The sequence below is a fragment of the Amphiprion ocellaris genome, chromosome 9, assembly GCF_022539595.1.
Source record: "Amphiprion ocellaris isolate individual 3 ecotype Okinawa chromosome 9, ASM2253959v1, whole genome shotgun sequence".
NCBI classification, from domain to species: Eukaryota; Metazoa; Chordata; class Actinopteri; family Pomacentridae; genus Amphiprion; species Amphiprion ocellaris.
The window spans coordinates 9,403,825-9,419,995 of NC_072774.1; the positions used below are offsets into that span (position 1 = coordinate 9,403,825).

Below are 16,171 nucleotides of genomic sequence, written 5' to 3' on the forward strand. Positions count from 1 at the left end.
CGGAAATTGTAACTGGGCTACATGGAGCCGAGGTGTAGCGATATAATGACAAACGTGTGCATTCATTTATTTCGTTTTACGTGTTTCTCAGATTGTTTTTGTCATTATAACTGAAATATTAAAGTCCTCGTTGTGCCGCTAAGTCGTCGGTAGTTTGAGCTCATGGACAAAGACAAGTGTAGCGACGTTGTAAGTAAACGAGCCTGGTGTTTTTGGATTTACCTGAACTGTAAGGTTGTGTGTGTTCATTCTGAGTAGTAGTCAGCTCTTCAGTGTGTTGACCTACAACCTGTCTGTGCCTCCCTCAGCCTGCTCAGTGCTCCTGGATGGATATGCACCAGTTCATCGGTGACCTTATCACATCTGGAAACTCCTCCAAAAACCAGCCAGATGTGCTGAACCCAGCCGCGTGGGGTGTGGCGGCTGCAGCTGCTGGTTCTCTGGGCTTCAAAGCTGCTCCACTGGAACCTCTTCAGCCACTTCGACCCTCCCAGGACAAGACAGAACCCCGGAGACAGATCCAGCCTGGGCCTTCACAGAGGAAAGGAGAGGCCAGAGACCGGAGAGAAGGTGGGAGATCAGCAGAGGCTCAGAAATATTTAGATTTTACCTGATAAATGCACCTTTCTTCCAGTTATTTTAGAGCAACATGCAGCATCCACGTAGTGTTTCTTTCTGACTTGGGGAGAAATTTAAAAATACCATTTTTATTGACATTCAATAAGTACATGAATTCAATAAGTGCAATACGTAACACAAATAATAAAAGAAAATGTTTTAAGGTGAGATTCAGCTTTATTATTCCCAAAGGATTCCTCAGAAATACAAAATAACAAGAAATGCAGCAGATAGGAGAAAATCAATAAGATGTAAGTACGATACATGACTGAAAATACAATCAGTAAGCTAATACAAAACTAGAATAGTAAACAAAGAAGTAATGCTGGCAGTGGTACATACTCAAATCATCAGATTTTAAAAGCAGTTTCTGCTTGGCCACATCTGATCTTCCTGAGATTTAGTTTTAACTTAATCTATAGATATTTATAATGGTATATGTGAAATTTTAGATAAATAAAAAAAAAAAAACTTTCCAAGTTAAATTGCTTTTCAACCAGTTTTCTGCACATTTTGAGGCTGTTTGGAACAGTTAAGGATAAAATCCATTTTTTTCCTCATCATGTCATTGATTCAGAATCTGCAATAATGTACAGTTAGAAGTTTTTTTTATATGTTTTGATTTCTTATTTCTGTGACATGCAGTGACATATGGTTCAGAAAATATGACTAGTTGACTAATTGTTTTGCTAATATGTGCTCAAAGATAGGACTTTGCATGAAAACTTCATTTTTTCCCCCACATAATTCATAATCTGATCTACTATTTGATTGGCATGATGATTTTTTAAAAATCAAGTTATACATTTTTATCTTTAATACTTCCTGTGATATTGTCATTCAAACAGCCTCAAATTTCAGTGTGTGCGTTATTTAAAAAATCTCAAAGTTTTTGATAAATTAACCAAAAACTTCACAAACATCTTTATAAATATCCATATTTTATGCTATAAAGATTTCAGACAAATCCGTAATAACTGAGCAGAAATTTCTCTAAAAAAATTAGATAATTTGAGATTGAATGACACTAGTGTATACTTGGTTGTTTCCTAAAGTTCATTCTTTTGTGGAAAGACATTACTTATGTTGAAAATAATGGATAGAATTTAGAAAAATGTTACTGCTTTTAGATTTTTCTTCAATATAAGATGTATGACACTGTTCTCTACGCAAAGTAAAGTCATCCCACTTTCTTCCACATTAATGTCACAGAATGCAGGTGAGCCAGATCAGTGGTTCGCTGTGTGGCTTGGAATTAGTTTTATTTAAGGGCTTTACACAGATTCTAATTTTCTTTTGTGAAAATAAAAATTAAGATCCAGAGTTATTCATGACACATTTAGGGCTGAAGCCTCGGACTGCCAGGCCAATAAATGGATTATTCACACCATTTTTGTGCGACATGTTTTACTGTTGCCATCTGTTCATTCAGGTCTGGATGTGCATCATGCCTGCACCTGCCCTGGCTGTCCTTACTTCGGCTCCCCTTCTTTTGAGACTTTAACACCCAGACAGTCTTTGTCTACGCCAGCACACTCTGAGGCAGTTTGTCACCCTAAAGATCTCAGCAGCACTGCTCAAGTGAGCCTCGGTATGTGTTTAGCGGACACCACCGTACCAAGCGGCAGCAGCGCTGCGTCCGAGCTGGAAACCAGGCCACCCAATCGACCGCAGAGCGATGACGCAGACAGAAGGACTCAGAGACGAGATCAGAACTCTGATGCTCCTGCCTCCAGAGCGTCTTCGGGCTCCATGTCCCATTTCTCCATGTTTCCCTGCTTGTGCTGCCACCGCGGCCTGCAAACCTGCAGCCAGCTGCTGAGCCACCAGGAAGGATCCGACTCCCCGTTTTCTCACACCCACGCCCATCATCATTTCCACCACCACCACTGCCCGCTAACGTCGTGTTTACCGTGTCCTCAGCTCGCCCACTCCTCACAGCTCTCTGGTCCTTTTCCCTGCTTGTCCTGCCAGTGCTCTTTTCCCACCTGCAGCCAAGTCTGCCACCACCAGCACAGACAAACCCAGCAGCCCGAGGAGAGAGGCAGGACGGTCGCCACGCTGCAGTCGCAGCATCCCTGCATGCACTGCTCCGCCTCTTTTTCCAGACCGTCTCAGCTGCTGCAGCACCAGCGCTCCGAGCACGCCCACAAACCGTCCGGCTTCCTCTGCACCGAGTGCGGCAGGGCTTTTAACTCGCACAGCAACCTCCGCATACACCTCAACGTGCACACTGGCGCCCGGCCCTACACCTGCTCCGACTGCGGGAAGAGCTTCAGCCAGTCGGGAGCTCTGAAGATCCACCGGCGGATTCACACGGGTGAAAGGCCGTACTCCTGTGGCTTCTGCGGTAGAGGTTTTCCCCATCTGGCCGGGGTCCGGGCCCACCAGAGGACCCACACAGGAGAGAAACCCTATCGCTGTAGCCAGTGCGGGAAGTGTTTCACCCAGTCTGGTGCTCTAAAGATCCACACCAGAATCCACACAGGAGAGAGGCCCTTTGTCTGCAGCATCTGTGGGAAAGGCTTTTCCAACCGCTCCGGGATTCGCTTCCACTACCGCACGGTTCACGGGTTAGCTCCTGAACACAGCAGGGAGGGAGGAGCTGGAGGTGTGTATCGAGGACCTGCAGATCGGGGTTGTCCGCCCGGGCGCCCCAGGACTTTACCTCCCACCACGATCGGCTTAAACTCACCCAACAGCACTGATGACGACTCAAACGCAGCTCCAGACTCTGGAGATAATTCGGAGTTGATCGCCTCTCATCCCGGCTCTGCCCTGTTTGAGCGGAAATCTCAGTCTGAGGGAGCAGCTGGGAACAGAGACGGGCTGCTGTACGCATGTGAAGACTGCGGGCTGCGCTTTAAAGACGCCCCGTCCAGGAACAGACACCAGACTCTGGTTCACTACTCCCACGAGGGGAGAGAAGAGGAGGAAGAGGAGGAGGAGGAGCAGAGAAAAGAGTTCGGCACAAATGAGAGAGTCCGGGATCACAGCAAATGAAGGTGAATAATGTTACTGGTAAAGCTGAACATCCAGACTGCAGCCAATACATGTAGATTATACCATTTGTGTGGAATATATTCGTTAGGTAAGCATTACTCATCACGCAACCTCTTTTTGAGCTACAATATAGCCTCGAATGAGGTTTCACAACACCTATATAGGTTTCAGAGAAAGAATTTGCACAGTTTTCAAACAGAAACACAAACCTGCCTGTTGTCACAACATGATTGACCGGTGTGACGGGTTTTTTGATCTGTGGTTTCCTGTTTGTGCAGATTTGTCACTGCTACATGTACAAACTTTGTCTGACAATAACCTTAAACCACTTGTTCCAATCATACGCCAAGCCAACTGGTATTTCTGTTAATACAACTGTTTTATTGTGCCTTATTCAGCAGTGGAAGAGGTATTCCTCTTGTTGCATTGTGACACCACAGAGGATTTTCATTATTTTTAGAGGCTTTCTTAGTAACATTTTCTTATAGAATTAAGGACTTACCCTTATTATAAAAAATGCCTTGTAGTAAAAAAAAGTACAATTTTCTAACTTAAATACAAATCTGCTGTTTTTTCAGTGTGTGAACAGCAATTCTATGTAAGCTTATTTAGTAATTTAATCAATTTTAAACCTATATTTCCCATACAGAAATCAAATTATCCAGCGGAATTTGCATAGTATAGAATTCTATGTAAAGACAGTCATCCTCACTCAAGTTTGAGTGTTTCTCACTGGTAGGGAAAGTTGCTGTATAGTGTCAAAGGCCTAGGAAGTACTGGAACCCCTCAAAATGAAAAGTAATCTTTCTCTGGGGTTTGTACGTTATGTTTCTTGGTCAAGGACGCTTGTTGAATCACAGGAGTGTACGTCCACGAGGACAGTCCATCCTAATCACAACGACACCTTGCCTGTTGTGCCTCTCGAATATACTGCAATCCTTTTCCACTATTTCTTTTTTCCACCAACATGTTTGTACTTTTACTATGTGTGTTACAAATTCGGTGATTATTACCCAAACACTTAGAACCAGCAGTCAATTCATTACACAATCCTTAACTGTTAGATGTGTGAAGCTCGTGAGAGCCACCTAGTGGTTAAATATAATCATAACAACACTCTTTGTTACAGTGTACCTTTTATAGTGCTTCTTAGGTGTTGTTTTTTTTTGTAAAAGTGTTGCAGTTATACATTGTGAATACTATGTTTGTGACGACAAGTAACATACTCCATCCACTTTCTTGCATTGGCCTGTTAAATAGACTGAAGCATACATTTCTGTATGTGTTTTCAGAAAGTGCAGCTTGTGATTAAACATTTCACGAATAAACAGTATCTCTGAGACACCATGGAACCTGTTTTCTTTGTGCACCACCAGAAAATAAATTTGTACTACGGCATACTTCCTGGAAGGAAATATTTGTGTCCATATGGCTCTCTGAGCAGGGCACCCTCACATGGGTCCAAAGTGACTCCTTTACTTTGTGTGCATCACTTGCTGGAAGCATTAATGTACTCTGGACAGCACTGTCCAGCTTAGTGTCCACTTGAGAGGACACCAAATGTTTCCTCTGGTTCTGTCACACAGCCTTTTTTTTCTACAAGTCTGAGCTTGCTGTGTTCACAAAGGCTCTTCATATGTGTGCTTCTGTAGTAAAGAGTCAGACGACTTGGGCTCTGCATAGATCACACTGACTGGTCGTGGGCCACTGGCATGTAGAGCAGGAGTGCAGTAGCCGTTGAACAGCATCCTGTGTGAAGGGCAGTCATACTGACTGTGGCCTGGTGTCGTCCTGGCACCAGCCAAAGGTCCATGTGTGTTAGTGTGAGAGATCCCTGACAGAGTTGTAAGGCTGGACTCTGAAGGCTGATCACCGAACGGGGTAGCATACTCGGGCTCTGGAGGAAGTGGCTCTGCATACTCTGGAAGGTTTCCAGGAGTGTCGTAATGGCTGCAGGTGAAGGGGGTGGTGTAGCCCTCATCTGACGAAGGTCTAAATGTTGACCTAATCTTCTGTCCAGTAGTTGAGAGAGCAGGTTCGGCATAATCTGGACAGTTGAAAACAAAAGGGAAATATTAATCAACACCAGTAGTTTATTTCTATCAATTTGAGATGCAGCAAACATTAGAACATTGTAGGGGCCTAAAATCTGCATTAAAACCCGTTCAAATACAAAGCATTCCTGCAAAAGAGAGCTTAGTTTTAACGAGTTCCTTTAGTAAATCCAGGTTTCACTCAGTCAGCAACTGTCTCTGGACAAATGACATATTTAGAAAATTTCTGAAAATTTCTGGAAGTAAACACAAGCTGGACAGTAAACAGATCTTGACCTTGCTTTGTGTGTCTACAAGTGTATGCGTGAAGGTCTGCATGAACCCTCTGTGGAAATTTGTGACCACCTAAACAAGTGCGGAGACTCTACATTTACCAGGAAACAAATGGGGCTTAAATCAATTTTCTGTTTTGAGGCAAGTTCGAACAAAAAGATTCTCATCAGCCATACTGTTATAATTCTTTAAAAAAAGCTGCAGTGGAGGTAGTTGCTGTTGGACTGTGGAGGTGTGTTACAGCCACTGGCGATGGTGTACTGTCTCGCTTCTGTGGTGGACTTTTGAAGTCATTGTGTGGGGAGATGCCTGTGTAGACCCAGCTGTGGCTAGTTTGGGAGCCTGAAGCTGAAAGTCATCTCAGCTGATGAGCCTGGAGCTGAAGACCTGCACTCCAGCATTTGTTCTCCCTGCCTCCCGACATGTCTGATTGGGCCTCCACCTTCATCCAACTGAATGCAGCCATCATGACACCTGGAGAATATAAATCCTCAACCAAACGGTCAGTCAGGGTGGCTGGGATTTAATGTGAGCAGCTTGTTCTGGTGTTGCTTGTTGTCTTTGTGTGTATAAACTTTGGTTAGCTGCTGTCAACTTAGTGGAGAAGTTACTGGCCAGTGTGAACGTGGCTTTGGGTGGCAGCTGTTAGAGAGAGGTTACTTGTGTATGTATAGCTTGTAGCTTCTGTTGGCAGCTGCTAACTTAGTGTGGAAGTTACTCGAGTCTTGGTGACTCAGGAAATTTATACAGACTTAAAGATGAGCTCATATGCACAGGAAAAATCTGACATTTTCACAACTTTAAAACATATTTGAGGATCCACATGATTATTCTACTAAAGGTAATCACTAAATGTGTATGAAACTGGCAGTTGTCTCACACAGCAGCATCCTTTCAATAACGGGAAACACTCTCGACTGCTTATTTGCATCTTACACAGCAATTTCTGGGAAACACTGTTTCTGCTAAATAGCAGTCTCATACAAGGCCAATGTAGAGCCTCTGCGTGAGCTGCCCGGCCACCAACAATGTCTCCTCTAATCACAGGGACGGGGGCTGACAGTGCAGCTCTTAGATCCAACCAGACTCTACTCCTCGCCCCTCCAGAAGAGGCTGTGGTGTGGGAGGCCTTGCTCAAGAGCCCACGGGGAACCTTAGAGGCAGAGCGATTTTAATTAGACGGGCTTTAGTGAGGGCTTTGATTGTCTTAGCATTGACCCTCTGTCCTGTTTATCACTGGACCTCTTGGTGAAGGGTCCCCTTGCTGGGCGAGGGGGATGGGGGAGGCAGAGATGGGACTGGTGGAGGAGGAGGGGGGAGCAGGCTGAGCGCCCTTTATCGAGCTCCAATTAAAGGGTCTCTTTCAGTGAGGCTCTGTGGACCAAAGAAAGGAATGTTTATACTGCGACTGGGTGATGGGCTGAGCCAGGGGAAAGAATGGACGGCCTGCCGGGAGAGCTGTTTGCCTGTCAGGCCTGGCAGGAGCTGCTCAAACTGACCACTGAAGCCAGAGACTGTTAGAGCGGGAAACATGGAGGAGGGAAACACTCGAGATGACCAGGAAGCTCTAAATAACGGTACTTGAAGAAAAAAAAGAGGCTGCAGCAGTGTCCTGTTTAAAACATGGAAACAAATCCTTAATTATCTATGAATTCTTACCGTTAAGAGGAGGGTTAGGTAGAGCATCGTGGATATTTCGCTCCAGAGGGTAGGAGATAAGCTCAGATTGTGGGCAGGGGAGACTCTTTGCCTTGAAACCTTGAGAACCTACATGACAGAAAAACATACAGTCAGTCTTTTTTAACAAGATTTAAAAAGTGCAGGAAAATTTAAAGGGTGATTGACTTACTTGTGGGTAAGGAGTACTTCATTTGTGAATCTTTTTTCCTATATGGAGAAGACATAAGACAAAACATTTCAGTCCTGAAGGAAATTCTTGTACCAGATATTGTTCAAAAAAACCAAAATGATATAACATAACAAATAGAGTGCCTATTCAGGTATTTTACATGCTACACGGTTGCTGTACAGCATGCGATTGGCAAATTTATTGAAAGAGAAATAGTAGTTGGCTATTTTAATGATGTAATTATCATCAGGTCAATTTTCACATACACAAAAAACACAAAGGATTTTCTGTTTTTCTTTCTTTTATACAGTGTAATTGGAAAATGTTTGCATTTTAAACTTCTGTTAGAACAAAAAAAGTTGACTAAAGATGCTATATTTGACCCGTCATCTGACCCTGTCTGCTGATCTGTACCGATCTGGACCTTCCCGAGATGTGAAAACGAATCACTAACAACAAAAAAAAAAAAAAATCCAAGTACCATTTTTAGGTTTTATCGCTGTTCCTGCTTTTTCTGCTTTTAAGTTTTTTCACTCCATTGCTGTGGTTGAAGAGATGCGAGGACGGGTGGATAACGGCCAACTCGTTCTACCCTTTCAAACAGCCGTGTTTAAGAAACGGCTTCAGATAAAAGCTGTGAAACTGCATCTGATGAGCTTTTTTTCTTCTGGTCGGGCCCGCTGGCTTCTTTTCTTCTATTCTTTGGGCTCATAAACGTAGCAGTGGAACGTGGGGATTATGAAACTCTGGAGCCTCTGTGGATGTGAAGTTTAATTTCGGCTGGCGCTAAGCAGAAGAACCAGGCCAAACTTCAGCCGCCCTTCTTTGAAATCATCTCTAACCTTTGACCTGCAGCCGAAGAACTCTGCTGAGATGAGCATTTATTCCTAATTTTTTAACAATTCACAGACTAAACTGTTGAATCTTCATAATAAATAACCAGCAGGTGTCTCACTAATAATAATAACTGTTAGTAGTGGCCTTGCATGTGCACCAAAACAACTTGGGCATGAATAAAATAATAGCTTTTGATGTGCGGTGCCATTGTAAATCTATTTCAGTTAGAGTTCAACAGTGTTAATATACAGTACCTTCGTTTCCACCAGACTCCAGCCAGCAAACAACTCCCGCACATTAGCAGCCCCAGGACCACTCCTATGGCCACGATCACTGGCTGACTGGAGCCTGCAAGAGTGCAAGTGTCTGAGTAATTAAATAGTTGAACACGTGTGAGGAAGGAATGCAGTTAATTGCAATGTACACAACGCCGAATGTGAGATTAAAGGACGCATTGCGTTGGTTTTCCTGATGAGACAGGCATCCTTCCTCAAATAGACTGGTGGAAATTTTCACACGGAGAAATTCTGTGGCGATGCAAGTACATACTTAGTGTTGTTTCCATTATCACCGGGCCTTCTGTGGGGATGGGAGAGGAGCTTGGAGGCGGTGTAGCCACGCTAACTTTGATGGACGGAGATTCTGTGGAAAAACGTCACATTAGAAACTCTCAACTGCTCCCCGAATCAAGACACCTGATGAAGTTTATTCTGGAAAAGCTGGAAGTCTAAATAGCTAATGTGTACCTGCGGGTGAGCGTGACCTCGGTGTGAACTTTGCAGTGGGACAGCCCAGAACTTGGAGCTGAGCTGAAGCTCTTCCGTGCCAGTTTAGAGGCTGTAGCCGAACAAATCGAGCCACCACAGGAGGAAACAAGCTGTTGAGCACCCTGAGGTGGCCATCAGTGTAGGCCTGAAACACCTAGGAGCCATAAAGACCAAGTTACTTACACAAAGAGAGCACTGAGGCCTTTATAAAATCATAACTACAACTCTTCTAATGATTCCCTGAGTTGCTATACGAGCTCAGGCAGCTGGTGCTTCAATAACCATCGACTGAATGATAATGTACACTGCAACACTTGCCTTTTTTTCTTTGCTCAGAGCACCTTTGTAAAGCTTCCAGTTCTTTCTGTCCTTGCTGACAAACAGAATGTAGGATTCTATGTAGTACTGATTTGATCCGGTTGTTATTATTCCTGTAAGAAAGACAGCACAGTGATATTCTTAGATCAACGCTTAAGATGAAAACGTTTTCAAATGATACAGCAACACACCGCAGGCATGAAAATGATGTGCTCTGTTGGAATTGTGGTAAAAATCAATCATTTTGTGTTTACAGTAAGAAAGAATAGAAAACAAAGCTAAATCTATCCTTAAACATTCTAAACCACAAAACTTGATTCAAAAATCATGTCTCTTTATTTATTTTCACTAAAATCACACCAGTTATCAGAGCATAAAACTGTAAAAACTGTAAGAAATGCTGGATTTTCAACATTCTGACAGCCTTTGAACTACTCATGTTTGACACACTGTTTGGTTGTGAAAATTAATCAAACATGAGCTCAAAATTGTGATATTTCAACCTAATGACTTTATTCTGTGTCTCATTTTAACAGTTTGCACTAGATTGTGCAAAAAACCCCAAAAATTCTACATTCCGCAGAGCAACCTTTTGGTTGCTCTGCGGAATGAGGGGTGATTCAGTTGCGATCAACAGTCATGTGACAAAAATTTAGCAAATATTCGACTGAACTGCAGGATGTGTTACAGTACACAGGAGAAACAAAATTCTGGAAACAAATCAGAGATAGAAATATTGAGTGCAAAATAGACATTCTTAATAAAGTATGTAATAATGCAGCATGGCTCAAAACAGTAGACACAGGTGAAGTGTTTAATGATATATGGCATTATAACTGTGTGATATTGCACAATAGATATTTTTGAGTTGCCTCTACTTCTAGCCATGGTTGTGTTGTGCAGAAACCAATGCCAGGTTCAAAGGGTTAAACAGGTTCATTAAAGTATATTCAAATGTTTTAAAAAAGATATTTTACATGCAAATACTAAATTCACATTTGCATTTTTACCTGTGACAGTGCTTCTATCACTCAGCTCCACCTCCACCCATGGATTAGGATCAGTGCTGCCTGCTGCCCAGAGTAGGAACTCATGGCTAGTGTCCATGTTGCTGGAGGACCAGAACATTCTGTGCTCGTCACTGTTTTTATCCCAGAAAGATGAGGCATTTAAACCAGAAACAGCCAGGATGTTGTTACATTCTGTTCAGGGTTAGAAAGAAAGGATCCGCTCATGAAATGCTCCATTATGCAACCCAGAGTGTTTAATAAACAGCTGATTACAAATCATGTATATTTCCCTGCCAACTATTGTTTGTATACTCATGTCCTCTGACGAATCAAGAAATCTATTTTTTTTGTACCCTGCTGAAAGCAATACACACTTAAATCTGCCTTGAACATTTCTAAAATTTAAAACACTGCAGCAGGAATGTAAATAATGTGCTACTTGAAGCAATTTGGCTAAAACCTGCAATAGCACTGTGTATGGGTTTGTAACATGTAGTTGTAAATGTCATGTCGGGCTCATACCTTGGCTGAAAAGCAGCTTCTTTTCAGATAATGATCCCCTGTCAAAAGAGGATCATTGAAAGGTCAGTACTCGTACACATTCAAAAAAAATTTTGGAGCCAACTGGTGACTGTTGTATTGTTTCAAAGTGGTTGATAACAAACACACATTTTTGAGAGGATTCCATTGGCAAAGGTGGATTCATAGAGTGTAAGACTTCTCCCACGATTCACAGTGACGCGACCTCCCAAACTATCAGATGTAGCTCCAGCGTGGACTGCAGACTTGCACAGGACTGAGGTCTGTGGCAGAGGGGGGGACACAGAGCATTTTCAGGCATGAATTTGATCAAACAATTCTAATAGAACTTGCCTAAAAACAAACTTGGTGCACTTACATCTCTGTAACCCTGCTCAGAGTTCCCCCACACGTCTCCAGTGACATTCTTACATCCAGCAGGGCAGTACACGCTGAAAAACAGCAGAATAACATGTGAGAAACACTTGCAGCTCTGCTCCGGCTCTATTATGGGATGATGTAGAGGTAAACCGCTCACCTCAAATGCTGCGAGCTAAAATGAGATCCTCGTTGTAAACAAGAAATAAGATCTGGGGGAAAAAAGACAGATGTTGGACTTAGCACTCGAAAGAATTAATGTACACTTGTGTAAATGTGGACTCTAACAGCATGGAGTGGGACCCTGTGTCTCAGGCTTACAGAACGTCCCCCACACAAACACCGATTCTGTGTGAGACAGTCTAGCATGCTCTAAGGGTGCTATATTAGGGGATGAGCGGTCATCGCTGTCTATGTGACTAAGCCTTTTGTTACTGCCACTCTGTCACAGTTCACGAGTACAGCGAGTGGCCCTCGTGTGATTACAGTTAACAGACAGTGGTCTGTATGTCTGAACACAGACATTTCATAAACAGCTCAGTAGAAAACAGGAAACTATGATACATACTGTACAGTCCAGATTACCTCATCCACAGAAAAGGAGACGATCTCTAAGTATAGAGTAGTATTCAGAGTAAACAAGTCTGCATGGTTGTTAAAATCATACACGAGAGGAACCTTAAACTTTGGAACATCCTGTGATTGAATCTAAACTATCAAGAAACTTCACATTTAGAGTTTAATCCTTAAATGAATGTATGCACACATGTTAGATTACATATTTGCTGTTGTATTGGCAGAAAGAAATAGAATTAGTAATAGGTAAATCGGAAACACAGAGAGACCTTATAGTGATAAACATCCAATATGCTAGTGGGCTTGAAGTGGTTAACAGGCTGATGAGGAGGGATGTGTGTGTGTGTGTGTGTGTGTGTGTGTGTGTGTGTGTGTGGGTGTGGGTGTGTGTGTGTGTGTGTGCGTGCGTGCGTGCGTGCGTGCGTGCGTGCGTGCGTGCGTGCGTGCGTGCGTGCGTGCGTGCGTGCGTGCGCGCGTGTGAAATCAAGCCACTCCAATTGACAGACTGAAGCCTGAGGCCTCCCTCCATTCAGCCTGCGAGAAGGAGTCTCACTCCTGTTTTCTGAGCAAACATGCCAGAGCAAAGATGGCGATGGAGGATGAATGCCAATAAGCAGTGACTCATACACTTGCACACACATCAACACACAAGCGCACATAAGCGGGTATAAATATTCACAGAGGGGCCAGCATTAAAATGACACCAGTGTAAACTTGTAAAAGAGCAAACACAACTACAACCCTGGCATTTGTAAAGCTAAGGTATGTGCTTTTCATGCCCAGTAACAATAGTAAACACGATAGTAATAGCTAATGTGACTTCAGATGTTGGTAATAAACTTAATCTAGCTGCCCGACCCAGTTGCAAACCAGCACGATTTAAATCAGAGCGGCGTACCTGGATTCTGGTCTGTGGCGTATGAAAGTAGAAACCCTCGTCCAGAACGATGTGGGCCCGACTTAAATATTATCGTTGCTTCATTATTTTTTAGCGTAATGTTTTTCTGTGCCGCATCAAGCTTCCCGCAAACTGGACCTGTGAACAAGCACACAAAGAGAACATGAACATGTCTGTCATCACACACTGAGCACTACTTTTGTGATTCAGGAATGCATTTATTGCCAGTCCTTAATCACGTACATGAATGATATAAGTCAGTCTCCCACTGCTAATGCTTGACTGTATAGCAATGCATCACATGGAAAATCTACATGTAAGGACAGCTACACTGAAGAGAAGAGAGAACACAATAAAATTATGAGCCAGGCTCTGTGGAATCCGATAATAAATGCAACAGGCAGCCTAGCAGAATAGTTTTACCTCCTGAATCTCGTTGGGTTTGGTGTGTTGTCAAATTTTTATGCCCTGAAGACACGACTTGACGCAGCTCGTTGCAAAATGTACACTTGTCTGTCTGTCTGTCTGTTGCGCAACTGGATTTGCCTCTTCTATCAGTGTGTCAATCAAATGGCATGCCCGGTGTGTATCCAATAATCATGCTTTGGAGAACATCAGCAACAACGTGAATCATGAAAAGTCGGTAAAGAGTAATCAGCCATCACTCTGAAATGCATTTGAGGTGAACTAACCCAGGCTGCGATCTCCATTTTTGTCTGTGATCACCATAGAGCCATTGTTGCAGCCCGGACTGGTCTCGATGTCGAAATCCCCGAACAGCAGTCGGAGCGTCCGACCTTCCGGCACTCGAAGCCTCCACTTGCACCAGGTGTTGCTGGGGTAGGTGCCTGGGTAGTTCTGAGAGGCTAAAGTGCCAGACTCGGTTCCCAGCAGCGTGTTTCCACAGCCATTACCTGACATAACACAAATACAATAAGAAGGCTGTGAGAAGGACAGTCAGATGGTGAAATCAACATTAAATCCTAGGACAGGTTTAGAGAAGATTTGTGTCGCCTAAGAAATTCCTTCAAAAAACACCAGGGCTGCGACTAATGATTATTTTATTACAATTAATCTTTTAGGCTATTTCTTAATTCATAAATTATGTCAAGTTGGCACATTCCTATTGACTGTTTTGTCTAACCAGCAATTCAAATAGCAGACTAAAGAATGATTCACATTTGGCGATCTTGAATCTGAGCATTGTTAGCATTCATATCTTTATTAGCAAATTTATGCCTTGTTATCATCTGTTTATTTGCTAATTGATTAAAAGTTTCCAAAGCGATTTCAAATGCAAATCACAAAGTCTGAAAACAGGAACATAAGAGGCTTGGCTGTTAAATAAATCACACAAACTGTGTAATTCAATTTTATTCAGCTTAAGCAGACTGAAATCCTGAAGGACTGTTCATTCTTGCCCACTGATCAGTACTTACTATGTAGTTCAGGCATGCATGCTTTGGTTTAACTGACGTAACCTCAGTCTCATTATTGAATCGCCACACCTCATACCTTTTTGCAGCACGTTCGATCCAGGGTTTAAACTATGCAAACAGTTTTATAATTTTATGCCATCCTCCTCATGTGGTAATGCTCCCTCACGTGTTTTAAATCCATTACAAAGTGATACAACTTAAAAAAATATTGTAAATTGAATCACAGTATCTGTCAGAAAAAAAACAAAAAACAACGCAGTTACACAATTTCCTGAAATTACTCAACTCCACCATACAGGTGCTGGCAAACAAGATTATTCCTTATGGAGGTGGTAGACATCAAAGTATGTTACAACTAATCAGCTTCACTTTGGAAACAGCTTTGAGAAGAGTGGAATTAACAGCTCATTTTTAGGAAAACCAAAACCACTGGACCACAGACAATTTTATCATCAATTCTCTTTATTAAATACACAGAATATTAAAGGCTTTGTTGATACACTATTTCAGGACAGATGAGTAACAAGTCTAATCCAAACATGCACAGCAGACCGGGGCATGTTTATACTCTCATGATCATAACTGTGAGATGACACAACTTCCAGTGAGAGCAGCTCCAAAAACTACAACCTGCGGCCTGGATATGTTGCAAAAGACACTCTTCAATTATTAAATATAAAGTCTGTGATTTCAACTGCAACACATGGGGTGCTTTTCTAACGGTGACGGGAAGTAATGGATCAAAAGATTGTGTTTTTTTAAAGTTCCGAATTAAAAAAAACAATGTTTCTTGAATGTTGATTCACTACATCCTCTGACCTGCGGCTGCTGTGACTAACACTTGAACGGAAAACACAAATATTTAAATGGTCGAACATCCCCGTGGGTCACAGAAAATGAATGAGTCAATTCCCACAGCGGTTACACAGAGATTAGTGGTATGGGGGCGGCAGCTTTTACCCCGAAAATGTCAAGTGGTGATGCGTTCCCAGAATGGTCAAAACTTGAAGGAAGCACAAGGGTCAGTCTGATGCTAAACATCATCCCTGTCCTTGTCTTCCATATAAGGCTCCTGGATACGTGTTGAGGGAAAACCACAGGATAACCTTCCACTCACCCTGTGTCACACATCCTGCATCACACCAGCCATTCCTTTACTTCCTAACAGCCCTTCAGCTCCTAATACCGTAAACCTTTGACTGTTATTGCCCCTCCTCAGGTCCCCAAAGGATTCCCTGGAAATGCCACAGCAACATACTGTAACCGTGGGCAACAGAGCATGGATCTGTCACCTTCCGGTGGGAGGCCACAGAGGCAGCAAAGCTGGGGAAGTTCTGGGTGGCCGGTAATTGTCCCCCTGCTCACTGAACTCTTTCACCTACAGTCTGTCTTCAGGCCGGTAAGCTTTTCATTTCAGACTGAAACGGATACATGCTCAGCTTGTTATGACCAGTTCAGAAAATTTAGAAGGTGTAAACAGGATTGAAACCTGGTTGCAGGGTAGCAGACAGTCAATCAGAAGCACACCAGTAACACTGTTTTTCCACTTGAGGCTTTGCTGGCAGGTCCTTACAGGTCCACACTAGCAGACAGGATGTTCACCTGTGCTAACTGTCACTACATTGCTTTATG

At 42.9% G+C, this 16,171-nt stretch overlaps 3 protein-coding genes across 3 annotated transcripts in view; 2 read left to right on the plus strand and 1 right to left on the minus strand.

The window, feature by feature from the left end:
• On the plus strand, positions 1–4,963 carry si:ch211-79k12.2 (uncharacterized protein LOC568844 homolog). The gene is made up of 3 exons (XM_023268823.3): positions 1–189; positions 309–570; positions 2,051–4,963. Exons 1-3 carry the CDS (start codon positions 163–165, stop codon positions 3,619–3,621), a joined length of 1,860 nt encoding a protein of 619 aa, XP_023124591.2. The 5' UTR covers positions 1–162; the 3' UTR covers positions 3,622–4,963.
• si:dkey-34d22.1 (discoidin, CUB and LCCL domain-containing protein 1) overlaps positions 3,982–16,171 on the minus strand; it is a 14,434-nt gene continuing 2,244 nt past the window's right edge. The window contains exons 2-15 of the mRNA XM_023268821.3: positions 13,793–14,014; positions 13,101–13,238; positions 11,787–11,838; positions 11,628–11,700; positions 11,399–11,532; positions 11,252–11,289; positions 10,730–10,921; positions 9,720–9,832; positions 9,381–9,555; positions 9,184–9,276; positions 8,889–8,982; positions 7,798–7,835; positions 7,608–7,715; positions 3,982–5,668 (exon numbers count right to left, since the gene is read on the minus strand). Of these exons, the coding sequence (XP_023124589.2) occupies positions 5,241–5,668; positions 7,608–7,715; positions 7,798–7,835; positions 8,889–8,982; positions 9,184–9,276; positions 9,381–9,555; positions 9,720–9,832; positions 10,730–10,921; positions 11,252–11,289; positions 11,399–11,532; positions 11,628–11,700; positions 11,787–11,838; positions 13,101–13,238; positions 13,793–14,014 (1,898 nt within the window). The 3' untranslated portion in view covers positions 3,982–5,240. The remainder of the gene's footprint in view (positions 5,669–7,607; positions 7,716–7,797; positions 7,836–8,888; positions 8,983–9,183; positions 9,277–9,380; positions 9,556–9,719; positions 9,833–10,729; positions 10,922–11,251; positions 11,290–11,398; positions 11,533–11,627; positions 11,701–11,786; positions 11,839–13,100; positions 13,239–13,792; positions 14,015–16,171) is intronic.
• The window catches only part of LOC111567596 (glucocorticoid modulatory element-binding protein 1-like), a 20,292-nt gene continuing 19,881 nt past the window's right edge, over positions 15,761–16,171 (plus strand). The window contains exon 1 of the mRNA XM_035947510.2: positions 15,761–15,938. The gene's annotated coding sequence lies outside the window, so the exon portion shown is untranslated. The remainder of the gene's footprint in view (positions 15,939–16,171) is intronic.

Excerpts from the sequence above, each read along its gene's own strand:
- si:ch211-79k12.2 (XM_023268823.3), top strand. The coding sequence starts at position 163 with ATGGACAAAGACAAGTGTAGCGACGTT. Across the intron at positions 190-308 it reads AAGACAAGTGTAGCGACGTT|CCTGCTCAGTGCTCCTGGAT; the intron begins GTAAGTAAACGA and ends TGCCTCCCTCAG. Across the intron at positions 571-2,050 it reads GGCCAGAGACCGGAGAGAAG|GTCTGGATGTGCATCATGCC; the intron begins GTGGGAGATCAG and ends CTGTTCATTCAG.